General features: G+C 38.0%; 3 protein-coding genes across 7 annotated transcripts in view; 1 reads left to right on the top strand and 2 right to left on the bottom strand.

Moving 5' to 3' along the window:
• LOC137027745 (uncharacterized) overlaps positions 1–9,917 on the bottom strand; it is a 37,703-nt gene extending 27,786 nt beyond the window's left edge. For 3 of the 5 annotated variants that reach the window (XR_010896081.1, XR_010896080.1, XR_010896079.1), the window contains exons 1-2: positions 9,484–9,917; positions 7,801–7,928 (exon numbers count right to left, since the gene is read on the bottom strand). The gene's annotated coding sequence lies outside the window, so the exon portion shown is untranslated. The other 2 variants (XR_010896078.1, XR_010896077.1) reach the window with 2 other exon arrangements.
• On the top strand, positions 1,253–13,813 carry nfil3-4 (nuclear factor, interleukin 3 regulated, member 4). Its single transcript, XM_067396163.1, has 2 exons — positions 1,253–1,386; positions 10,758–13,813. Exon 2 carries the CDS (start codon positions 10,885–10,887, stop codon positions 11,668–11,670), a length of 786 nt encoding a protein of 261 aa, XP_067252264.1. The 5' UTR covers positions 1,253–1,386; positions 10,758–10,884; the 3' UTR covers positions 11,671–13,813.
• An 8,433-nt stretch (positions 13,814–22,246) lies between these two features.
• Positions 22,247–26,847, bottom strand: part of lingo3a (leucine rich repeat and Ig domain containing 3a) — a 33,908-nt gene continuing 29,307 nt past the window's right edge. Inside the window, exon 2 of the mRNA XM_067398694.1 lies at positions 22,247–25,739. Coding sequence (XP_067254795.1) covers positions 23,878–25,695 — 1,818 coding nt within the window. The 5' untranslated portion in view covers positions 25,696–25,739 and the 3' untranslated portion in view covers positions 22,247–23,877. The remainder of the gene's footprint in view (positions 25,740–26,847) is intronic.

Below are 26,847 nucleotides of genomic sequence, written 5' to 3' on the forward strand. Positions count from 1 at the left end.
TCAACAAAGCAGTTAACAAAATGAAACAAAACAGCAACAAAATCATCACACAAACACGACCGTCGATGTGTAAAAGTGTGCGTAGAGTCGTTAAAAAAAAGTGAATACTTCCCATAAAATATGCCTACACTCACTCATGGATTTATTAAGTCTATATAATAATTCATCAAGATTAAACTTAATAGAAAATTTGAAAATGGTAGGCTAATTTTCTACCTACCGTTGTTTACAACTGCACGTTCTTGGTCGGAAAAATGTTTGAGTTTTTTTATGACTGTAGATGGATAAAAAAAAAAAACAAAAAAAAAAAAACAAACTTAAATTAGACTACGTACCTTCTATTAAAATTCACATGAATTATATGTGAACAGCTATGGGGATATAACCAGTAGGGGGCGCGCTGTCCTTGACAATACACACGAATTGCACACTAGCCACCACAGTCACTCGCACTTGCCATCTGACGACAGCTATTATTGTGTATGTTCTTCTAATTATTAGGAAAAATACATTGCTTTTTTGTTATATGTGTGGTAAAAACACAAAAAAAGAGCAAAACAGATTTATCAAAACAACATTTATGTGGTTATTTGTTTGAAAGTAGGAACTAGCAATGATGTGACAAAATATTCTCAGCTGGTGGGAACAAATTAAGAATTTAAGAATCATTTGGGGTTGGGTGGGGTATGAATTTAACATTATTATTAATATATATTGAATTTGCCATTATTATTTTTATTAATATTGGAGGAGAATATGGTGGTTACAGCCTGGAGAATGAGTAGGCTAGATAGATAAGTGCCTTATTTTGAAGGTGGCTGTGTATTTTACATATTTCCAAAACAGCACAGACTTCTGTGGTTCCTTAATCTTCAATTTATTACTTTCATATTTTTAGTTAATGGCTGAAGATCAAGTTGAACAGCAAGGACCTGGTCATGGGTAAGAGAAGACAAGTATCTGGTCATCGGAAAAGCTCAATCACTAAGAGTGGTTTTCCATATCTGACCTTTTTTTTTTTTCATAAATACACACACACCCACCCACTGATACACGTATGTGAGGGACATGTGGGCCATGATGTAGACCCATCAGCTTTGTGTTAAAAGAAGTAGTCACAGACAGGGGCTTGTGGGCTGATCTCATAAAGCAGCAAACAGGCAGCCTCTAACTTTTAATCACACTTCACACCAAAGAAAAGCCACGAGTCAGAGAGGAGAGCGTTTAATCAACACTGCACAGTAGATGAGACGCTCAGGTCATACACAGACAAGACAAGGGTTTGATGTGCGGAAAGTCGGCTGGTTCCAGTATTGAGGAGCATCCTCAGTGATGTCAACGCTGGGTGACCTGACGAGGCTCTAGGAACTGTGAGAAGCTGTGAAGGTAAGAAACGGGTGACTTTTGTGTGTCTGTCAGTCCAACTATGAACACAGTTATGAAAGTGTGATGTAATGACAAAAAATAAGCAAACTTCCTTTGACTGACTACAGAATTTGAGGTGTCACACCATCAAGCAAAATAAAAAAAACATGGCGTTGGCCTTACTTTAACAAACATCTCGCTATCTTAAAAGCTTTTTTTCGATAAATAATGCAATTAAAAGGAGAACTACAAGAAAAGACACATCAAGATATGCAGACGGAGGTGAAAATGCTTCATTTAGTTTGAAAGCAGTAACTGATGTGCAAAATTAAACGTAACTAAAACTCATTTCAGGTGTAACCTTTGGTTTACTGGCATTGCACGCATCAGATTTCCCAATCTCAGAACGAAAACAGTTTATTATATAAATCAGTACATAAATTGAAACAGTAAAACAGTACATAAAAAGCTGTCCAATATTGTGTTAATGTAGTGAATGTTTGTAACCTTTTGCATTTCTTAGTATTGGAGAATTTTTAACCCTTTAGATAGCGTTGAATACAATAGTAATATTTCATATTATGTTATATTAAATAATTAATGCAAAAGTGTATATAAGATTAGACTGGATTTGACTTCAAATCACATTTGTAAATGTACCTTTTTTTTTTTTGAAAACCTTCCAAATATTGTGCTTCAGTGAGTGAGTGATGGATCTTGTGCGGCTGGTAAATGTGGCTAATTTTGAAAGGGTGTGTGGTGTGGCATCTTGACGAATACATCTAAATGATTTCAAGGGAAGATTAAAAAAGACAATTGCTGCAAAACACATTAAAAGTCATAAAAGGCACCTCTGATGTAACTTGCAGCTTGAATTATGTACCTTTCTATCTGGAAACAATGCTAAAAAAATTATATTGCTATCCCCATTCAAATTACAATGGGGTACACCAGTGCATTTTTATTACAAAATTTAAATTTGTAAATTATATTACCAGCATAACAATGCATGAACTCCACTAAAACGTGAAGATCATGTTCTCCAGCATGATTTGAGATCATCTTGTGCTTCGATGAAAACATCTGACCGTCCATACTAAGGAGTTTCTCATGATCAATGCCACAAATTTGAATAGAAATAATGCAGAATCTTACATATTTATTATTAATTTTATGTCAAAAAGACATTTTATGTCAATGATTTTGAAATCCTAAAACTTTTATAGGTTTAAATTTGATTTTGAATCCCAGATTTTCAACGTGGTCTCAGATTTTTTGACCCCACAATATTGGCTGATACAAAATAAATGTTATAACACTGGAATAAATTAACAGCACTGAACATCTGCAATGCAACAATACACTTTCAAGGAAAAAAAATATTTTTTTTACAGAAATACGTTATTTTCTATGTAGACATCTCATTTTATTTCAAAACAACCGAGGGGGAAAAAACATAAAAAAAAAAAAAAAGCATAGTCCAGGAAACAAAGATGTACAGAGAAGCAGGTGGTGGGGGCAAAAAGCAACAGATAGGTTGCCAAAAAGGAGAAGTTTACAAGTTTGTTACTGAAAAGCTCCATCTAAACTTAGCAGCAGGTGCAGACCTGTGGCCTGAGGCCTCTGGGGGCCTTGAGACCATCAACTACAGTCATCGAAAGCTGTATTTGATGCCCATTAAACAAATACTACTGGTGACAAAAATGAAATTGGACATTTTGACCGTTATTTCACTGGAAAAACAATACAGTTCATCAAACTTCAATTGTGGGACAGAAAAACAGCAATCGGAAGAAGCAATATTAGACTTCAAAAGGCGATGATTTAATTGTAAGCGCTGCAGGTTTCAAAGTAAAAACGCGACACGGTTGCTCACTCATTAGGCTCGTGCTTTCAAAGCAGTTCATGATCAACGAACACCGATTCATCATGCCAGCAATTGCTTAAAATTATGTCAGTGTTTACATTATAGTGTTTATATCAGACCCCTGCAAACTCACTGCATTACTAAAAAGGCACAATTGTGTTTCTGCTGTTCCATAAATGCCACCTACTGTCAGAGAATGAGATTGCATTTTCATTCAATAGGTAAATCAGACATAAGCTAATGTGCATTCATTAAATCTAAACACTTAGGATAATAATAAGATAATCACATTTGTAAAGAATACGATAAACATACTTATATATACATACACATTATAAATGCATTCTTATATATAAAAATATAACTATAATAGCCTAATTTACAATTTGACATCTCTTTTCTTAGTTTAAAGGCTGATTTATCATTTGATAAAATGCTTTGTTTTTGTCAAACCCTACATTATTTGAACTTGTATTAAGTACAACTTGTATTGCTCATATGGTAGTAATTTTATTCGTGCAGGTCTTAAAAAGGTCTTGTGTTATGTAATGACACAAAAAAAGAAAAAAGCAAACCTCCTTTGGCTTACTACTGAATTTGAGGAGTCACAACATCAAGCAAAAAAACAAAAAACATGGTGTTGACCTTACTTAAACATTTTACTATCTTAAAACTTTTTTTTGCATCAAAATAATGCAATTAAAAGGAGAACTATAAGATAAGACACATCAGATTCGCAGACATTCATAGTTCCAGGTTAAAGTACTTCATGTTGTTTGAAAGCAGTAGCTGATGTGCAAAACTATAACTAAATTCAGATGTAACCTTTGGTTTAAAAACTGTAGATACCCAGGACATGCCCCCCACCCCTCCAAACACACACACTATTTGCGGTATGTCACCATTGAATGGTCTGTGATAGGCAAGAGAGACATGCATGAAGTGTTTATATATTGTTTATATATTGTATTTCAAGAGCTTTTCTAGGTTTTCTGACTAACTTCTGTTCAATGTATACTTGACACAGGAAGAGGGAAAGCATGTGAACAGCCACTTTTGACTTTCTCTTTGTGTATGCATCTGTGTGTATGTGGCACAGCGACAAAGCGGGCAGAGGGTATATTTAGATACACAGCGTGTGTCACCATCACCACACCTAAACTGTTAGCCTATCCAATGAGCGCATGTCCGCATTAGCAGGCTGGCAGACAACAAAAAAATCATCTCACAATTAGCAAGCAAAGCCTTTCACAAATTTACATTTCCCCAGAGGATGGTTTTCAAAATCTGTTATACATTTAGCAGCAAACAGATTTTGTCGAAACTGACTGCAAGATGCCAAGTTAGCAACTTATGTAAAATGCACGACAGTTTCACGTTCCAGTAACTGGCTGAAAATAAACAGGGTGGTATTACTGGCTATAAACAGATGTCTTGGATGTCATCAGTAGGTACAACTATAGTGATGAAACCAAACATGAAATATCGGAAACACAAGGTGAGAATTTAGTCTGCAAATCGATGCTACGTCTTTACAAGGGAGCAGCAGAGCTGTCAATGTGGAGCGGCTCATTTGAGCGACTTTCAAAGTGCACTGCTAAAAACCCACCAGCCCTTCAACACATTAACACCTAAATGTCTTTTATTTTGACACATCACTAAGAAATGTTGACTGATAAAGAGAATTAGGTTAGTCTTGGAGTAGAACCGCATGTCAGTGTGGTTAGCATACCACTGTGGCCCACACAATTATTTAAAAAAAAAGCCTGTTTGCAAGCTAACAGTGGTTAAATGGGTGTTAGGTACAAGAATTCCATTGGCCAGTGGGAAAAAGAGAAATTGCTGTAGGCTAAAATTGATTTTACATATCAAGGATCTACATCTATAAAATTATGTAGCATTCTGATGCATAATATAATATGTATAAACAATGTGTGGCTTTCAAAATCTAACCGACAATGATGACAATATAATATTTGCATACTGAAAAGTGATGGACGAACTTTCTATCTGTAGAGCGCTGATGACGTATTTTTGCAGGCTAACCTCAGAAGTTAGCATCAACCTGGTTAGGGTTAGGGTTAAAAAAAAGGGGGAAAAAAAGGATTTTTCCATTAGTTTTCGTTCATTATGATAATCTTCACAAATCACACAACTTTTATGAATTTTGAAATACAATCAGCAGAATTAAAAATCTAAAGGTAAGCTATAAACGAACAACACTGTGGTCGCATTACTTCAACGTCATATCATTAAGCTTCTGACAACTCTTTAAGTCTTTATTTATCAAAAATTTTCCCTGAAAGTGAGTAGATGAGTTTACCGCTTCGGCTGATGATGTTTAATGTTCCTGAAAACCTCTATAGTCCCATTTAGCCACTTCTTATCCTTTTTCAAGACATGTAAACAAAGGGGTATTACTGATGTCTTGATAAATAAAGACTTAAAGAGTTGTCAGAAACTTAATGTTGTAGTTTAAAATGTGAAATCTTGAGCTTGTGTTGACCACAGACCTTATTTCAGACATTTAAAGGTGCCCTAGAATTAAAAATTGAATTTATCTTGGCATAGTTAAATAACAAGAGTTCAGTACATGGAAAAGAAATACAGTGAGTCTCAAACTCCATTGTTTCCTCCTTCTTATATAAATCTCATTTGTTTAAAAGACCTCCGAAGAACAGGCGAATCTCAACATAACACCGACTGTTACGTAACAGTCGGGATTATTAATATGTACACCCCCAATATTTGCATATGCCAGCCCACGATTGAGGCATTAGACAAGGGCAGAACGTCTGGATCTGTGCACAGCTGAATCAGACTAGGTAAGCAAACAAGGAAAACAGCGAAAAATGGCAGATAGAGCAATAATAACTGACATGATCCATGATAACATGATATTTTTAGTGATATTTGTATTGTGTCTTTTTAAATGTTTCGTTAACATGTTGCTAATGTACTGTTAAATGTGGTTAAAGTTACCATTGTTTCTTACTGTATTTCCGGAGGCAAGAGCCGTCGTTATTTTCATTATTAAACACTTGCAGTCTGTATAATGCATAAACACAACTTCATTCTTTATAAATCTCTCCAACAGTGTAGCATTAGCCGTTAGCCACGGAGCACAGCCTTAAACCCATTTAGAATCAACTGTAAACACCCAAATAAATACAATACTCACACAATCCGACGCATGCATTCAGTGTGCATGACGAACACTTTTTAAAGATCCATTTTGAGGGTTATATTAGCTGTGTGAACTTTGTTTATGCTGTGATAGAGTCGAGAGCTCGGGAGGGGGTGGAGAGCGCGTGATTTAAAGGGGCCACAACCTGAAATCGGCTCTTTTCTAATTATGCCCCAAAATAGGCAGTTAAAAAAATTTATTTAAAAAAATCTATGGGGTATTTTGAGCTGAAACTTCACAGACACATTCAGGGGACACCTTAGACTTATATTACATCTTTTAAAAAAAAGTTATAGGGCACCTTTAACCCAAAGCCCATTCAAGATTTTAGGACGATGAAACTGGAAGCGCTAAATGCTAACTCGTTTCCAGGTTTTAAATTACAAAAATGTCATCCCTGGAGAACTCTATTTGAATACCAACTTTCCATTGATCTTTTCTTTCTTGCATTTGCATCTAAACATGTGCTCAGTTGTCCTGGACTTATACTGACATCTCATTTCTAGTGCAAGCGAAAATGCAGGGGAGTTTCATGGAAATCGCAGATAAATGTGACAAAATCTGAGGCAATCGGTGCTTTCTCATGCGAGTGAAAATAACAACAGCAAGCTAAATATGCTAAATGCTAAAAAATCTGGACCTTTCTGCGACTCAGAGTCATGCAGTGTGAAATGTGTCTTGACTAGAAATTACATCTGTGATGACCTACAGCCAATGAGAGCTAAAATACAGGGCAAGGGAAGCACAGACAACTTGGATTGCAAGCTTCTTGCAGGCTACCATTTTTGAAAGGAATAAATCCAGTCTTGCGCGAGAACTCCTGTCTCACTTGTGATCTTATTTCCTGTATCACTTCTCGCGTGTTTGGTTGTGAAACATAGTTTATAGACCAGTTAGAGTTGTCAGCGATTCCTCGTGTTGAAAGGTTGTGTAACGTGTGACCCCCTGACGCCAGTTTGTTGTGTAATGTGCACAGAATTAATTGTGAATGTGCGTGAATGTGATGATGAAGACAAAACGGTTCTGGTTCTCCATCAAATTTTGTTTTCCTTTTTTTCCTTGAAGGACTAGTATTTCCTTCTGGTAATACAAATCTAGCCTATCACTTTCAAATCTGCAAATGACATGCAAATCTGTTTTTACACTAGTGAAGCTAAATTACTGTGCACAAATGCACACGCTAATACTGGTCAGCGTAGCACCACATTGCAGGCTTGGTCTCATAGCTGTGGTATGAGCGAGCATCCACAATTCATACCCTCCACACCAAGACCATGCACTTCTTGCGCTGCATTCAACAAACACACAATGTTTCATTGGCTCGTGGGTTGGCCTAACAGTCTGTTTTTTTTTTTTTGCTCTGTGGTAAGCATACACGTACCTCGCTGTCACGCTCTGAAGCCCAGATTCCAAGCTCATAAAAAGGCAGAGCAGATGAAAGAAAGGGATGAACAGGATGTGGTTAGCCTACATGAAAACTCACACACTCTGTTAACTTGGAGAAAGGTTCTGAGGAGAGAAAAAAGAAACCACAGTGAGCGTGGGGTTAGCTGTACAAAACGCAAGGTGCACAAGACTAGAAGATCTGCGCACACTCTCATGCTACTGTTGAGATTTTGATAATATGCATTCTGTGGATCCAAAATTATTTAAACTGTTAAGGTATGAATTTGGCATTACATATAGCAGGGTTAATATGGTTAACTAAATACATAAACCATAAAAAAACTTGATGTTAAGATAACTGAAACAAACAAAAAATGAAATAAAAATAATAAAAAATGAATACAAGCTATATTGACATTAAAAAAAAATCTAATAAATATAGCAAACATTTACAAAAACGTTAACATTAAAATGGAAAATATAAAAAACTCATTCAAAATATTAATAAAAACTATAAAAGTATCTCTATGATACTAAAATAACACTGACAGGCATATATCAAATTAAGTAGTATTTAATTTTAAATAAATATATCACACAAGAGTTTTAAGTTAAACTACTCACAAAAGGTTGTTAGGTTCTAAGTTATTAAATAATCAATACACTAATTAAAGTTCACATTTTGGGGTTTCTGTTTTAAAAAAAAAAAAAGTAAATGAAAAAAAAAAAAAAAAAATACAATAATCCAAGTCAAAAATTTGTGACTTAATATATCCACAAAGCATTTTGTTTGCGCATGACACTTGCTTTGATACGGAGTTATGTAATGCAATGACATTCAGACATCTGTAAATGTGACTACAAGAAGTAAATAAACTACTTAAAAGACCCATATGATTGAGTGGAAGAAAATGATGTTTTATCTGACCTTTTGTCTGGAAAGGAAGCTAAAATTAACATTATCAGCATAGCGCCAATACAATGTGTTAATGACATCAGAGGGGAAGTAGGTCTATGTCTTGAGTCTAATGTACAGTTGTTAGCATGGCATTTGTTGTCACTATATCTCTCTGTCCTTCACAGTAAATTGTAGCGCCCCACTCCAAACTTATGTGAAAGGGGCCCTGGATTCGTTTGTGGTTAGATCTCTCTAAATATTCTCTGATAATTATTAGCTTCGTTTCAATAAACCTTTTCTCTGTTTTTGGTATGCGTATTAACTGATTAAAATAACCACACTGTCTGTTAAATGAAATTGAACTTTGATTAGTTTACTTAAGGCAAAAATAATAAATAATAAATATAACAGAAAATAAAATGTCAAGTTTTCCCCCTTACAGATGCACAATAGTCAAGTTTGCCCTCAAAATCAACAAATTACAAATATAACACTTTGTATTTGTTCAATGTAATTAGTAAAGTTGGACAACAAATGCAAAAATGTCTCAAAAATCCCTCAATATAATATAAAGTGGTGCTTTATACTCCAGTCCAACTATTCACCCAAATTGGTTCAAGCAAACACAAAATAATATTCAGAAACTAATTTTCAATGTTCAAAATGGCCATAAACAAATTATGTAACCCGTTGCAGGCCTAAAATGTTGCTGGGGTTCGTTGAGGCACAAAACAACTTGCCGCTTCGCCCAATGAGCAACTAAAACAACAGCGGTCTTACCAGCGCTAGTCCGCGATAGCTCTTGTGTGACGCACTTTCTTTACGAGGGAATTACAGTCCGGGAAGAAGGGAATGCAGACCGAGGAACCTGTCCATCGATGCCAGAGGAACCACTGAGAAGTCCTGGTATCTCAGGGCGCTATCTGGGAAGTCTCCAGTGAATTCAGTTAACAAAAGAGGCGATACGCGATGGTTTTCCACCATCGCGAGTCTCTCACGTGCTGATGAGCGCTGTTTCTTTAGAATCAGCCACGCAGCTCTGTTATCCGACGATCCGAAGGGAAATTTCTATCCCCTCACGCACAAACAACATTAAACCAAACTTAAATCAGTTCTCTTTTGGATAACTGCCGTAGAATGGTATTTTTACTACTTTAGTTTAACTTAAACACTCGATCATACAGCCATAACTTCTTCCCCGTCATCTCCCCCTGTTCCCGCCTACTTGTGCATTCAACCAATCCCGTTGCACAACAACCGCTAAGACTTATAACAAATGAACATACATTTTTTCTTTTCAATCAAAATGAACTTATACATACATACAATTAGGGGAAAACAATACACATGAAATAAAAATATAAAATAATAAAAATTATATATAGAAAATGCTGACAAACCAAATGAATTAAACTGCAATTGTGCTTCAAAATTATTCTTCCACTGGTAACCCCACAAAATGACGGCTTATCAGACAGTGTGTGGGTTCTTGGAACCCTCAGTGGGAAGTCTCAGGTTCCGATCTTGTCTGAATCATGCCAGTGGTCACACTCATGTCCTGGATGCTGCACCCGCCCCCAACACTTCATAGTCACTTCATAATCAGCCTGTTGCTATTAGCATTGCTCGTGTGTTGAATGTGTTTGAACTGACAATGGTATTGCAATTGCTAATAGGCAGAGAGCTGAAACTGAAAGTCCTTGACAAAGACTTTGATGTTTCTACAGGTATTAGTAATAATCTGCAACAATTGTTAATACTTGAATTTTAAATTAGCTAGTCAACTGCCTTGTGCAACTGCAACAACAATAACAACAGTCACCACAAGGGGATTTTTTTGTCTTATTACCTCATCTACAACATTACACAGTTTCAGCTGTGTGGCACCTGTAACCAAACTGGTCTCTAGCAGGTAAAGGTCAAGACGTTTAACAGAAATTGATTTGCTATGACACTCATAACCTATTGCAGATTGTATCAATGACTGTAATCTGACACATAAATGAACCAATAAGACCACCTGCAAAGGAAATAACTCTGCTCTTTCATCATAGGTAAAGCTCCTGGTGACAGCATGACTGAGAAGTGGGTCTAACATCTGACTAACTCCAGACACCACATACAGAAAGAGAGCAGGTGCATCTTGCGTGAAACCAATCAGAAAGTTCCTCCCCGGTGAAAATGGAGTCTGCGTTCTCACGGATGAGGTGGGAACCTGATGAAGAGGCTGAAGAGACCTCCTTGAGAGGTCTGGGATTGCGTCGCAAACGGGAGTTCATCCCCGAGGAAAAGAAAGATGCGACTTACTGGGAGAAACGCCGCAAGAACAACGAAGCGGCGAAACGCTCGCGAGAGAAGCGAAGGGTCAATGACTACGTATTGGAGACTCGTTTGGTTTCATTAAGCGAGGAAAATGCCCGTCTACGAGCTGAGCTGTTGACTCTAAAGCTTCGGTATGGTTTGCTCAACTCTGGAGCACCCTTCTCTTCATCTCAAAGGGCTCTATCTCAGCTTCACTCTTTGGCCCCACAACCCCTGGTTTCTTGCCCGGACAAAGATCTCTACTGGGGTAGAAGACAAGAGAGAGAGGCTTCCAATCTATTGGGGAACCAACAAGCACCCGTCTGTCTGGGTACCCACCCTGGGTCGGCATTCCTTCCCACGCAGCCTATGGCCATGAGAAGAAATCAACCATACTTCCTAGACATCCCCACCCTCCATTCTCATACAGCCACACCTTTACTCTTTTCACCACACCTCACCCCAGCAACAGCACCTTGGGCAGGACGGCCCCTGCTCCAGCCAGGGAGTCAGAGGATCTTGTCGGACGACGAGGGGGAACAGCAAGTGCCGGCGGATTCCAGCACTGCCCTGCCCCATAAACTAAGACTGAAGTCGCAAAACTCACAGCGCAAAGACAATAGAGCTAAATCTACATCTCCTATTCCAGCATACATTTCAGATTGAAATCAAACTGTCTAAAATAATTCAGCAGATATGACTCATCCTTAATTACCACATTTGTGGTATTTAAACTAGGCTATTTTCCATGAAGTTTGTTGTAAACCATTTGATATAAGAAAAAAGGTCAGACATACAGATAAAGTTTCCGAAATTCATTTTGAAGAGTCAGTATTTCCAGTACTGAGGTGGAAAGAGGCCAACTTGAACTGGGATAATGACGCACGTTTTTTAGTACTTGAAATGTTCCACCTCTGTTTTTACCTTTAGCATAGACAGGAAAGTAGAGATAAAAGAAGGAGAATAGGATCAGGACTTGACCCAGGTCAGACTCAAACCGGAGTCATTTTGAGCCTACAGCTTTGATGTCAGATTGGCATTTTCGCATATGACAGATGCTTTAAAGCAGAACTAAGTAACTTTTTTTACCTTCATAAATAGTTTTCTAAGTCCTTACGATGGTTAATTGACTTGTAGTGGTGTGTTTGAGGCGTGCACTAACCCCCTCTGGCACGTCTACGCCAGAAAACAGCACTTGCTAGTTGAGCTTAGCCGACCTGACACAGTCTCGCCTCATGTTCACGTTCACGCGAGAGTGACAAAATGCTTTACGGTAATTCAAAAACAATGTATATATTATGATTTTATAAGACAATTTCGAAAATTATCCACCTCCATTGAGGTTTCTTGTACTGTACTTGCAAAACTACTGCGCTGGTGAGCGTTGTAGTCGTTGTAGTCCAGAGCTGCGCTTGGAGTATTTAAGACAGTGTGATTCACTGAAGGAACCTGTAGGGGGAGCTTCGCGAATCTTACTGAGTTCCGCTTTAAGCGAGTTACGTTGCATTCAAATTTTATCATTTCATGCATTCCATATTACAACAGAAATGTTGTAATGTTCAATGAGGGGGGGGATCTTAAAGAGGTTGGATCTGATGCTGATAGCATCCATTTGCAATTTCTTTGGGAACATCAATATATGTGTCTGAGTGGCCTAAAGTATTTGGTTAACCACCAATCAGATGCATGCAAATTTTAGGGAAACTCACCACACCTTAAACAGTCTGAAAGGGGGAGCTAAGAGGATCTTTCTGAAATCCTTTAACAAAGTTGTCATCACACAGTATGTGGCCTGTAATTTCTGTCATCATATCTTTTAACATGTTTTGAGTTCTTGTTTTAGTTTAAACTGCATATGAACCAGTGCTACACATGAACATACAGTGCCTTTGCACAATATACCTGCTGTAAACTAGCCTTAATTCAATTTCATGTAATTTTTCAATACACAATACATTATGTATAATTTTGAAAGACTTGGAATTGTAAAGCCCTGATCTTTGATGATGCCGTAACTGTTTTGTATCATTTATATTGTATAATTTTGACTAATGCATGATCATCTCTTTTAGAGACAAATGCCTCAAACATAGACTGACTGACCAACAAAACCAACTTCCAAATCTCAGGCATTTTGTTTCTGTTGATGCTAAAACATGCACAAGGGCTGCTAAGAGCCTTTTTGATAGCCTTGCAACACATATGAACTTGCTTATAAAATCTTATCAGTCTTCTTTTTTCTTTTCAGCCACTTTATTCAAATGACATGCTAAGTTCTTGGTAGGCGCTTAAAGACCGATCTTCATTTTATAAAATAATTTACAAGCTGTTTGTCTACAATGTATTCTTTTTATTTTTTGGTACATTCTTGAAAGACAAAATGGCTAATGCAGTTAGCATCGGCACGCTAACTGCAGTAGCCATGTTAGCAACAACAGTAGCTGACAAACCATGAAAGGAGGATATCTAAAACCTTGTGTCACTGACTGACCAGCTCACTTTCATTTAGAAATACAGTTTATGAATGTAAATCACTTTTGCTTAAATGCTGTTTTAGGTTCACAACTCAATAATGAAATATTGAATATAGAAAGACATAGTGTCAAAATAATGATTAGTCTAGTTCAAAAACGGATTACCTTAAGTCTTCTCTTAAGGTGCATTAATTAGAAGATTTCAGCTTGTAAAGGGCATTCACATCCTTGTAGAGCTTGTGATTACAGCTTGTAAGAATGGGTCCGTTTGACTTGAAAAGGCACTGCAGAGATCGATCAGTGTATGACATCAAAGTACTGCGAGAGTGATTAAAGAGCAGACATAGTGTTGTGCTAATAGTTGAGCTACAGGAGCAGCACTTATGTTTTTTATATATATATATATATATATATATATATATATATATATATATATATATATATATATATATATATTTTTTTTTTTTTTTAACAAATTTTTACAAAGATTCATATTTTATACATTTTGTCATGTTGCATTAAGAGGTTTTTTTTTTTAATTTTTACAATAAAGTGCAAATGAAAATCTCGGCTTTTTGACTTCATTTATTTAAGCAACATAGCACAGTTCAGTCATGTTAAAGCACTGAACACAAAATAAATTATTATAATACATTTTGAGAATTACTTTTATCTTGATGCTTTTCCTTACGGCGGTGAGACAAGGTGTGTGTGAGTTGTGCTGCTTGCTTCTGGTGACAGGCTGAAGGACTTCACAGGGGCTGTTGCGGTTTAAGAGTGTGAAAGGGGGGCTGCAAACAAAGTTTCAGTGGCGTGTAGGGGTGGGAAAGGTGGAGAGGGGGTTTCTCAGCACTAATGAGTCACCGTTAATGATCAGTTGCGTTGTCTACAGGATACACGCCGCAAACACACTGCACAAGGTGAAGAGAGCGAGCAACAATCCGATTGTTACCACCAAAGCAAGCGAGTGATTCAGTGACTTGCATAACAAGCCTGACACAAAGTAATCTTGCATAACGATGGCATTTCTTCATGAACCAAAGTAGTTTTTAGCATTTTGGTTGTTTAAAACTGGATTTGCATACACTTCACTTTCACTTTACTGTTAAAAGTTCTTCATTTCCTTTTTTATGCTCTAACCACCTGAGAGATGAAGGGAGAGAAGTACAATGAATAAATAGGAAGTTAAAAGTATATTGTCTTTTACATCTGTGAACCACATCCTCTAGAGCAAATTAACTCAGTTGCAAGAGTACAGGATCTAATTGTTTTCATGTATTTATCATTGTTTAAAATCTGTTTTAGACAGATCTTTGACCCAACAGTACCTTGTGAGGCTAGTATAAGCTACAAGCTAGCAGACTTGCTAATCTTAAAGGATTAGTTCACTTTCAAATAAAATTTTCCTGATAATTTACTCACCCCCATTTCATCCAAGATGTCCATGTCCTTCTTTCTTCAGTCGAAAAGAAATTAAAGTTTTTGATGAAAACATTCCAGGATTATTCTCCTTATAGTGGACTTCAATGGCCTCCAAATGGTTGAAGGTCAAAATTACAGTTTCAGTGCTGCTTCAAAGGGCTTTAAACGATACCAAACGAGGAATAAGGGTCTTATCTAGTGAAACGAGCTGTCATTTTCAAAAGAAATTTAAAAGTATAAGCTTTATATAAACAAATGATCACTTTCCTCCAAAACCACACTTTCATATTCTTCAAAAAGCTTATGCTTAATGTCCTACGCCTTCCCTATTCTACTTATGGAACGAACATGGCACCAGTTCCATTTTTTCCGTAAGTAGAATAGGGAAGGCATAGGAAGTACAGCGTAAGTTTTTTGAAGCAGCACAGAAACTGTAATTTTGACCTTGAACCGTTTGGAGGCCATTGAAGTCCATTATAAAGAAAATAATCCTGGAATGGTTTCATCAAAAACCTTAATTTGACTGAAGAAAGAAAGACATGAACATCTTGGATGACATGGGGGGTGAGTAAATTATCAGGAAAATTTTATTTAAAAGTGAACTAATCCTTTAACAAATTACATGGCACAGCTTTATAATTTTGGATTCTGACTAGTCAATCCCGGCATTCTGCAGTCAAATATTTTTGTATAATAACTGCTATATTTGTCAATGGCAACCAGTTTCCTAAATAACAATGCTGCCTTCATGTCTCTTGTAGCACTCGACAGTCTTTCTTCTCATATAATAAAACAATTAATCTTAAATCCATATTTCAGTGTTTAGACCTACTCTGTCACCTCTTTTCTGCCATTCACCAAAAGATATAAAAAGAGTCATTGATATATTTTATCCACAAGCTGATTTATATAAACTTAGCCTACCACAACAAGCTCTAACATAACATAACAGAAGATAAGATCGCTTAAAGAAATATACACTGCATTCTTAAACATCTTTCCTTAACGACAGCCATGATTCATCAATCACACATTTTTCTTTCAGTTTGAGTCACTGCCCGCCATAAGCACACTCTTTGTGCGATTACATCATACAGTAGGTTAGCAAAAGAACAAATGTATTGCATGAATATGACTATCAGATACAACTACTAGACATTTTGTAGGCATAATAATGGATAAGTCCTTCCATAACAAATCAATCAATTGCAAAGTACAGATGTGCAGTACACCTAATAAACACACAGAATAATACCTGCACAGAGACCTGCATTATCTTTTTTTGTACAAAGTGCTAATCTCCATAATGGGTAAATGCATATTAATATTGCATAGACACATCTTGCATCTTTGGTGTGAAAGTGAAACATGACACTTCTCTTTTTTTATTTTATTTATAGACTGTTAAGTACAAAATTCCTGGCCACACACAACTAAATCTACAACATCATTAAGACATCAGATCACTCTTATTTTGTATTATGATTACATTAATTTACTTTAGATAGGCCTATACTATATAAATAAGAAGGTTGTTGTGTGAGAATCACAACCAGTGTGATATTGCCTAAATTTATATCACTAATTTAGAGACAATATCATTTTTTTTAATCCAGTGGTTCTCCACTATGTTCCTGGAGCCCCCTAAAGGCAGGAACACACCAAGCCGACACTGACGAACTAGTGGAGATGAAATATCTTTCCTTACCAGCAGGTGGCAGTAGCTGAACAGCCAATCAGAATGATCAGTGGGCCCGACGAGCTCCGACGCCGATTCAACGTGTCGAATCGGCCGAAAAAAGAAGACGAGGACCAACTTAAGCCGACGGTGCGGAAAACACTGAAGGCCAAAACACACCAAACTGACGCCGACGAACTAGTGGCGACGAAAGAAGACTGTGGGGTTGGCTCACGTCGGCAGCGTCTGTGCCCAAAGTTGCCACCACGTTAAAGTAGCACGTCAGTTCTGCGTCTGCGTGAGATGAAATGCCTTTCCGAACCAGCAGGCGGCAGTAGCTGAACAGCCAATCAGAATGATCACATGGCCCGACGGACCGACGAGCTCCGACGCCGATTCAACAATTCGAATCGGCCGAAAAAAGCAGACGAGGACCAACTTCAGCCGACGGTGTGGAACACACTGAGAAAACTTAGTCGGCCGATGAAGAAAAACTGCCTGACGGCCGACCGTCGGCTTGGTGTGTACCTGCACTGCACTCCTTTGTCTGACACACCCATTTCAGGTCTTTGAGGGGCCGCTTACAGGAAACCATTTTCAACACAAAAAAAAAAAACGGACAACTTTATGCGTTTTTGCCGTTCATTAACATGACAACAGCATTTTGGAGGACTAAAAATGCACATTTTTGAAAACGGGTTTCAAAGTGCAAGTTTTTGAAAAAGGTAGCCTACTGTTATCTCTGTGTAAACTACATGCAACGCGAACCTGTGAAAAAGGTGACGGCATGCACATGCATATAACGTGTTTAGTCTATAGAGTCTGGGAACGTGACGTCAGCAACGCATTGCATTCTGGGACTTTAGGTCACGGACATTACAGTAGAGACTGGGAAATAGTGGAGGAAGATTTTAAAATTTATATTATACAGTTAAAAACATATTAGAATGGTGAACGCTGGCTGTGTTATGAACTATCTGCATATACTGACCAGCGTGGAAAACGGATGTGAAATGGAGCGCCATTTTGTCCCATTTTCGGGACATTATAAAAAGCTTAACGTGGTGTAATGCTGGCGTAATGTAAGTCAACATCATACTAATAGCCCAGAATTTGAACGCAACGCGTTTAATTTCATGTTAAATGTTCTCCTCTCGTAGAAACGATGTACAGCAAAGCAGATATGAGCCCAGAATATGAAAAGAACCCGTCTTATTACACGTTAAGTCACTGTCCATTAAGTGTTTTCTTTATGAGAGGAAAATGCTTGTGTTAAATGTGTTGCGTTCATATTCTGGGCTCATCTGCTTTTCTGTAGTAAACACCAAACTAATAAAGCATAAATTTTGTTTGTCTTAGTAAATTAAGCCACGTTAAGCATGCTATAATATCCCTCATTTTCTGCCTTCCAGCTTAGAAACGACACAATGGTCAAAGTGAAACTCAATGAAAATAAACTTGACCAAAATGTGGCTTTGTCATTTACAGATTCATAACTTCTGATCTGTTTGAATATGTACGTGCTCACGCCATTAATAATGTACGAAAACACGAAATGTTATTTGTGAAATAGCTCATTGCGATCACTCTCCGGGTTCATAAAGCAGCACTTGATTCATTGTTAAGCTTCTCTCTGTAAGAAATCATGTATTTATTCCATTTAGGTCCAGTAAAACTTACTTGGTGTAGCGACTCCACAATATAATTCATTTCAGAGCTGCATTACAGATGGTCATTGTGGCGACCAGTGCGGGCGAGAGCCGTGAGGGAACGGCGCGAGGCCGGTGACGCAAGTGATAACAAGCATCACCTGGGAGGCGTACCGGCCTTGAGTCTCTCACGGAGGAGCTCCGGGAGCATAAAAGGAGGAGCGACGACCGTGGAGGACGAGAGAGGACCAGGCCTGGACTTTATTTTATGTTTTATTATGTTTGTGTGGTTGGCAGACGTCCGCGGGGGTCTGCCGGCATTACTTTCGTTTTGTTCTATGTTTATTTTGAATTAAAAGTTACGTTGAATGTTCGCCGGTTCCCGCCTCCTCCTTCCCACATTTACGAACTGTGTTACAGTCATGCTGTTATGTTATCCCTTAATGCTTTAACATGAAGAAATCAGGGCGATATGATGATATGCTGGCTGAGATCAATCTATATTTTGTTTATTATTTTATCTGGCAGATATATCGGTGCCACTAGTTATTAAAAACTGCAATAGAGAAATCACTTTGGTCCTGTGTGTGGTCCGATAGAAGGCGTCAGTATGATTTCTATGTGTGTGTATCGTGTCCTGGCCACACGACTGAGCGATCGAATGAACACAAGAGATTAAAATATTAGTCCATTTATTCTCAGCAAGTACAAGCAGCTCTTTAAAAAAAATAACGTAATTACAGTCGTTTTTTCATCTGGTGAGTTGTATTTATTGTCATTGTACGCTCCTGGGCATGACCTAAAACATGGCGGCGACTACCCAGAATGCAACGCGCAGTGACGTAGTTTGCCAAGCTCTATAGGCATGTGCGTTTGGTGCGAATGCTCTGTAAAAGAATTCGTATGTGCGCAGGCGCGTAGTCTTTCTTTACAAAGTGATAGCGCCAACTACTGATCTGGCATGCATAATACAGCATTTTTAGTCATTTTCATGTACCCAGATGAACCATAGACTGTAAAAAAAGATGGCTGATGCACCTTCATTCTCTTCCATTGTAGTAACTGAAGCTGCCAGTGTGCCAATAGAGTGCCCCAGGGATGACGCGTTTTTGTAGGCAAAACCCGGAAGCGAGTTAGCATTTTAGTATTTCCGGTTCCAACGTCGCAAAGTCTATGGGTTTTTTGAATGTTTTTTTGCTAAATCGCCTGAAATAAGGTTTGTGGTTAACAAAGCCTCCAAATACTTTCACGTTTTGATCTATGACCTAAAACACACCAGTTATAACCCGCTTGTGATTTTTTAAACTTTTACTGTGTCTTAAAATCGGCGGTTGCTAACAAATTGCTAAAAGGGACTACTTCCTTTGGCGGGGACTTTAGACGTCATCATTAAAAACAGGACATTTGGACAGCATTTCTCATGAAAAAGTGGATAAGTATTCATAACAGCACAGATCATAATCAGCGAGCATGTTTTTAAATAAAGTTGTTTTCTAAATAAAGTTTGAGGAAGCGTGGTGGTGTTGGTGACGTTCCGCGACCATGGTGTGCTGTAGTCCGTTTATAGCCTACTGTTAGCCTTTTATATCTGACGACTTTATTTAGGCTTCAAAATCTATAAATGTTGTTAACTTGTAAAGATTATCTTGATAGACAAAACGTGTAAGTTTCATAACCCTTTGTTAAACACAGAGCTTATTTTCTGCGATTTTCCAAAAGTCTATGAGGAAAATGAATAGGCTTTCAGTCGAGGGAACCCGTGCGCCCCTAACTTATGGGTTGGCCTACAAAAACGCGTCATCCCTGGGGCACTCTATATGGCACTGACATCTTGAGTCTCGAGTCTGCGCAGTAGTGAAGTGGAGCCGCGATATCTGTCCCGCCCAAACTCAGAACAACTCATTATGTCGGTATGAAATAAACAGTTATGGAAATGTAGAAATTAAAGCTAAAGCTCCAGTCACCTTGTGAAGATCCAGAAAAAAGTTAGTTGGCGCCTCAGTGACTACTTCATTCAGAGAAGCTGTCAATCTCAGCTGTCAATCATGACGTAAAACCCCCGTTTTTATAGCATCAAATAACTAACTAAAACCAAACTTTTTAAAAGAACGAACACTTGAACTAACACCAGCATGATAAAAACTGCCTAAAACGACAGAAACAGTTTTTGGAAAAAAAAAATATTTGAAGTGTAATAGAGTGCCCCAGGGATGACGCGTTTTTGTAGGCCAACCCGGAAGTTAGCGGCGCACGGGTTCCCTCGGTTGACCGCCTATGCATTTTTCCCATAGACTTTTGGAAAATCGCAGAAAATAAGCTCTGTGTTTAACAAAGGGTTATGACACTTACACATTTTGTCTATCAAGATAATCTTTACAAGTTAACACAACATTTATAGATTTTGAAGCCTAAATAAAGTCGTCAGATATAAAAGGCTAACAGTAGGATATAAACGGACTACAGCACACCATGGTCGCGGATCAACGTCGTCACGACCAAGCGTCCTCAAACTGTATTTAAAAAACAACATTATTTAAAAACATGCTCGCTGATTATGATCTGCGCTGTGTATGAATACTTATCCATTTTTTCATGAGAAATGCTGTCCAAATGTCCCGTTTTTAATGATGATGTCTGAAGTCCCCGCCAAAGGAAGTAGTCCCTTTTAGCAGTTTGTTAGCAACCGCCGATTTGAAGACACAGTAAAAAATAAAAAAAATCACAAGTGGGTTATAGCTGGTGTGTTTTATGTCATAGATCAAAACGTGAAAGTATTTAGAGGCTTTGTTAACCACAGACCTTATTTCAGGCGATTTAGCAAAAACCCATTAAAAAAACCCATAGACTTTGCTGCGCTGGAACCGGAAGTCCTAAAATGCTAACTCGCTTCTGGGTTTTGCCTACAAAAACGCGTCATCCCTGGGGCACTCTATTACATTTTTGTCTAACGTCCCAGTAGAATACATGGAGAGGGCGGGTTTTATGACCTATACTGCATCCAGCCAGCTGGGGACGATCGATAAGCTTTGGTTTCACTATTCAGGACTCATGTGGCAAGCTTTAGATGAACATGTATCTTTTTGTCATAGACAAAATAAATAAATAAATAAATATATAAATATTTTTTTGGTACATCATTTAAATCATGTAAACGAACCCTGAGTCAGGTGTGTTTAAGAAGACATGCACATTTTGTAGTATTCGGGGGGCTCCAGGAACATAAAATTTTACTTGTTTTGAATTATATATTGTATACTTTTATATAATTGTTTTGTTTATATATATATAATCATTATTTGCCTTCATGTCTGTGCTTTTTGAGTCCTGCAGTAAGCAACTTTGTTTTGTGTGGTTTTGTTTTAGAAAGCAGATGGTACAGTAGAAAAATGTCATAAGAAAATAACTGACATTACTGACTATACCAGATGCTTATGGCCAACAATTGCTCACTTGTCATGTCATTTTATTCCAAGTTTGTAGGACTGAATTGAAGTATGCTGACAAGGCTGTCCTTATTGAAACTTTTTAGGCAAAAATAGTCACACTTTTTAGAGACTCAGGGCTGGTGGTTTGTAAGTTGGTTGAAGACAATTCTGCCCAGTTGCACAGCTATTCCCATCTGATTTATTGTGCTGGTATTAAAAATGAAAGCATCAAACATTAGTTTAGCATGTCAGTTTTATCAAAAATTGCTGTGAAAAGTTTATTTTGAACTTCCTCTTCACATCTGAGAAAATTAAAAAAAAAAAAAAAAAAAAAGTTGAGAACCTTTAAAGAAGCTCTGTCTTTTGAGATATTTTCATTAGACTACAAAAATTAGGAAAAAAAAAAAAATTCATTTATAACCTTGCTTATTATATAGACAAAGAATCAGAAAAAGTAGTAATTCCAACACAGGTACTTAGATACATGCTTTTATAAACAGCATATTTGTCATTAGTACAATATAAGAACAATATTCTTAACATATTTAAGAATAAAACTATCTAGAACATAAAAATGTTGTGGATCCCCTTTTTTTTCATTAAATAAAACTGTAAAATGACTTTTGTTTTTTACAAAAATATCAAAAAGCATTGTTTAATTATCGTTTGATTTACAGTAGTTGATGACAAATTATGGCAGTTTGCAATGTACATACAATGCTGCTTAAAATAAGACATCAAGGGAGCATCTGATCTGCTCAAACAGAGCTGATAATCTATTAATTTAAACTTTGTGTTAAATAGAGATTGACCAATAGAAGGCAGTAAGGTTGAGCCTGATACCCTGTGTTCTTTAAACATATATGTCATATTTTAACATTAGGGGGCAGCAGAACAGCTTTGTAAAGTGCCTTCCTGTTTCATTTTAAGCGGCAGCACTTGAGCAGGGAAAATTTAGTGTCCAACGCCTCATTTATAAACAGACAATATAAGCAAAAAAACTCCATAACGAATCAAAGGATCAGTGACTTGTGCACAGAAAGCTATCTTTGTATTCGGTTTCCTGCTTTGTACATGTATACTCATGCAAATGAACATGAAACAATTCATGAGGAGACATTCCCTTTTACACACTTTACATAGAAGAGGCATAAACACATAAGGTCACCAGTAATAAAATGCTCAGAATTTTTTTTTTTTTTTTTTTTTTAAGTAGTAAGTAACCCTTTAAGAGTTTTCACACATAATCTGTGATTAATTTAAGAACATGTTATATTGAATAAAAGTATTTCACATTAATTTAACATTAATTAAAACAGGGCACCAAAATGTACACACAAAACAGCCATATATACAATAAGATACAAAATGTCTTCAACCCAGTGTAAATACTGGGGCTATTGGTGTTTAGCTGATAAATATGTAATGCTTTATAAAGACAATGTGCTTTTGATGTTGTTACTACAGTACCTTTGTATGTGTGTGTGTGCGTTTACTTTATGCGGGCATGACTCAGAAGTAGGTGGCAGTGTAATATAGGAGCACTCATTATCAGGCCTCATTATCCAGAGCAAATAAAATCAACTTTTTAAGTAAGATATAATTAAAGTTTTAATTCTTTAAACAGTCTTCTAGCAACCCAGTGGTTAACAGGTTCAGATTTGAAGCTAATCCAACAACAAATCCTTGTTTAATTGGCAGTGTGAAATGTATGCCCATGCCTACAAACCATTGGGCACTTAATTTAAATTGCTTAGGCAAAATGCAATAATGTACCTTTATTAACTTTTGAGGGAATTGGCAATTTCTTGGCAAGCAGAAAGCACCCATTTAATAATTATAACTATAACTAAATTAAAAATGACTAAATCCCACAATGACCTCCAAAATATTAACAGTATACTTTAAATTTTTTTTATTCCATAGGAAATTACATGGTAATATTTTTTTAATAGTCATTATGTATCACTACAAGCTTGGCCTTCTCACATGAGAAAGTTTAAATGGGTACCTAATGCCAGCCAGCCCTGCAGATGTAATTGTGTAAAATGTCCCAAGACACCAAAAGTAAGGTTAAATTATAAATAACTGCTGACGGAAAGTACCTCTCAGGAACTACTCTGTGTCTTAAAATCTGGTCCTATAGCTATATGCAGGACTGGTATTTGAAATATATTTCAGTTCAAAATAACAATATTGTGTGCTTTACCCCTTTTTACCCCATTTTATATCATCTTCATGTTAAACTTTCGTGCTCCTCCTTGACCCCCGCTGGCAGCAGGTCCATCTACCTTTCTGAATGAATACTCTACTGAGAAATTGTTCTTGTGTTGTCCTCGTCCTCGGCTCCACACAAACAAGAGAATGAAACAGAAAAGCACGACACCCAAAAACATAATACAACCCATTGCTGTGGACACCAGGATGGTCTTGAGGTCCAATGTGAACTTCAGGAAGACACGCGTGTCGTTTAGGTTAGTGTCATTAAGATCACCCACGTAGTAGGTGCGATTCGCTGCCAAAGCACCATCCAGTGGCAATCCACTGACTGTGAGGGTGGCAAAGTAGGTATCGTTGCCACCAGCATTGCTTGCTATGCAGATGTAAGTGCCGCTGTCTGTTACTTGGGCATAACGGATCTCCAACGTACCTTCAGGCAGGACAATGACTCTACCAGTACTCTTGGTGGTGATACGTCGGCGTTGAGGTGAAATCCAAAAGATGACCGGAGTTGGGTCTCCTTCCGCTCTACATATAAACGACACTACCTGGCCTTCACGTGCCGTCAGTTGTTGCAGCTTGCGGTTACGAATTTTGGGCCTCTGACAGGTGAAATGGTCAAAGAGCGCAGAGTCCGAAAAGGTACTAAGTGCTTTTCCTCGCACTTCCAAGGGTGTGGCGCAAACGGGTGACTTTCCGTTGAAGTTGAGGGTCTTACGGCGCTGCAGGATCCACAGTAGGCGGCAGTCACAGGACAAAGGGTTGCCATCTACACGCAATGTCTCTAACGTATTGACCGAGTGGAAGGATCCCTCCTCCAAAGTCACCAACCCATTGTTTGACAAGTTGAGCAATCGTATCTGTTGCAGGCCTCCAAGACCATAGGGCTGCACTGATATCAGGTTGGTACCAACCAGGTGCAGTTCTTTCAAGCGGACAAGGTCCCGCAAGGCCCAGGACTCGAGAACCGTGATGGGGTTGTAAGACAAATTGAGGCTAGCCAAGTGAATTAGGTTGCGAAGAGCACCCGTAGGCACGGTGGAAATGTTGGTGTTGGTAATCGAGAGCCAAGAAAGGTTGAGGCCTTGGAAGCTGTGCGGAGAAATATACTCAAGGAAGGGCCAATGGTCAATCTCAAGTCCCCGCAGTCCACCTAGTTTGCGAAAGTTCTGCTCTTCCAATGAAGCAATACTGAGGTAGCGTAATCGAAGAGTCACCAAGCCTCGAAGGTAGGAAAGAGACTGTCCAGTTATAGAAGTCAGATTGCACCTCTCGATGGTTAGCTCCTGGAGTCCCACCAATCCCAGGAAAGCCTTGTTTGAAATGTACACCAGGTCATTATCACCAACTTCCAAGTTGCGGAGGTTCCTCAAATCCTGGAAGGTGAAGTCTAATAAGATGACCAGTTTATTCCCACTTAGGTCCAGGGTGGTGAGGTTGCTGAGACGAGAAAAGGCACCCATGGGCACGAGTTTAAGCTGGTTGGCTCGCAGACGCAACACTCTAAGATTAAGCAAGCTGGAGAAGGCATTAGGCTCCAATACACTGATGAGATTCTCACTCAAGTCTAGCTCCTCAAGTCTCGAGAGAGTCGACAGTTCATTGTATTCCACCCAGCGCAAACTGTTGCAGCTCAGATCCAGCAGCCGTGTGTCAGCCGGGATGCCTGCAGGAATAGATCCCAGGCGCTTGTTCTGGCACATCACAGCTCTCTGATACGAGATACAGTCACAGCGCTGTGGGCAGCTCTGACCATGTGTTATGGATGCAGCGATTAGGAGCACAAGCAGCCCCGGTAAGCTCAGGCATGGACAACCCGCCATGCCCCTTCCCTACCTTACAGGGGCTGAATCACTGCACCTCACACCTAGAGACAAGAACACAAAAAAACAGGTACTGATTAATCATGACTTTTGCAAGTCTTAGCTGTAATCACTTCTAATGCACTATAAAATAAGCCAATCCATTACTCACCAACATTTATGTTTGAGCATGTATAACTATTTTTAAAATTGTCCGTAAACATAGGCCGAATTGGTGCTAGATGCAACACATTTTCAGACCAGTACAGATAAACAATTTTGCAGTCAAGTTAGTGTCTTTATAAGCAGTAAAACTGCCATTTTAATGAATTTAAACTCTTAATTAAATGAATAAGGCTTACTTTGTATACAGGGGTAACTGGGGTATTTCTGCTTTTCTATAAGCACCATCTACTGTTAGGGAGTGAATTCACCCCATCTAACATTGTGTTCACATATAACAACAAGTTGGATGATGATGTTGCTCCATTTTTATAGATTTGTCTTGCCGAGAACAGGCCTTTATACTGTAATATTATGTTACAGTTTAAACTGAAACATCAAGTGGTTAAGTTTAAATGCAATATGAAACAGAAACTTGCAACACATTTTCAGTGAAAATCATTATGGTAAAAAAAAAAGAAAAAAAGCTTTAGTATTTCATGAGCACTTTACACATGAACTTTCAGAAATCCCAGATGGCTTAATCCCCTCTTTAACATCATGACTTCTTTTTTTATCTTTATAAGTCAAGAAATAAATGTACTGTACCAAGCTTTTAGCTAGGCATGGCTTCAGAGTCACTATGATTATCCCCAATTTCTGTTAGTTAGCATTTCAATAAAAAGATTAAAAAAGGATAAATATTTTAATGTTAACTTGATCTTTATAAATGTGCAATCGAAGACATCCCAGTCAGTGCATTTTCATTTAAATTTAGAACATTTAGGCCCACACTAGTGCTAAAGCTTAACATAATGAGACTCACCTTGGGTTCAGAAGTTTATTAGTCCCCTCTCTGAGCACCAGGTTATTGAACATTTGACAGCGACATTTCATGATGTACCCCAGTACAAATCTTCTTCTCCCTCCCCCATCATCTCTGGTAACTCAAACACATGACCAACCCCTGGTTCAAACCCATATCAGTTGACACTAAGAAGCTGTCCAATC

This window comes from Chanodichthys erythropterus, chromosome 10 (assembly GCF_024489055.1).
Source record: "Chanodichthys erythropterus isolate Z2021 chromosome 10, ASM2448905v1, whole genome shotgun sequence".
Classification (NCBI taxonomy): Eukaryota; Metazoa; Chordata; class Actinopteri; order Cypriniformes; family Xenocyprididae; genus Chanodichthys; species Chanodichthys erythropterus.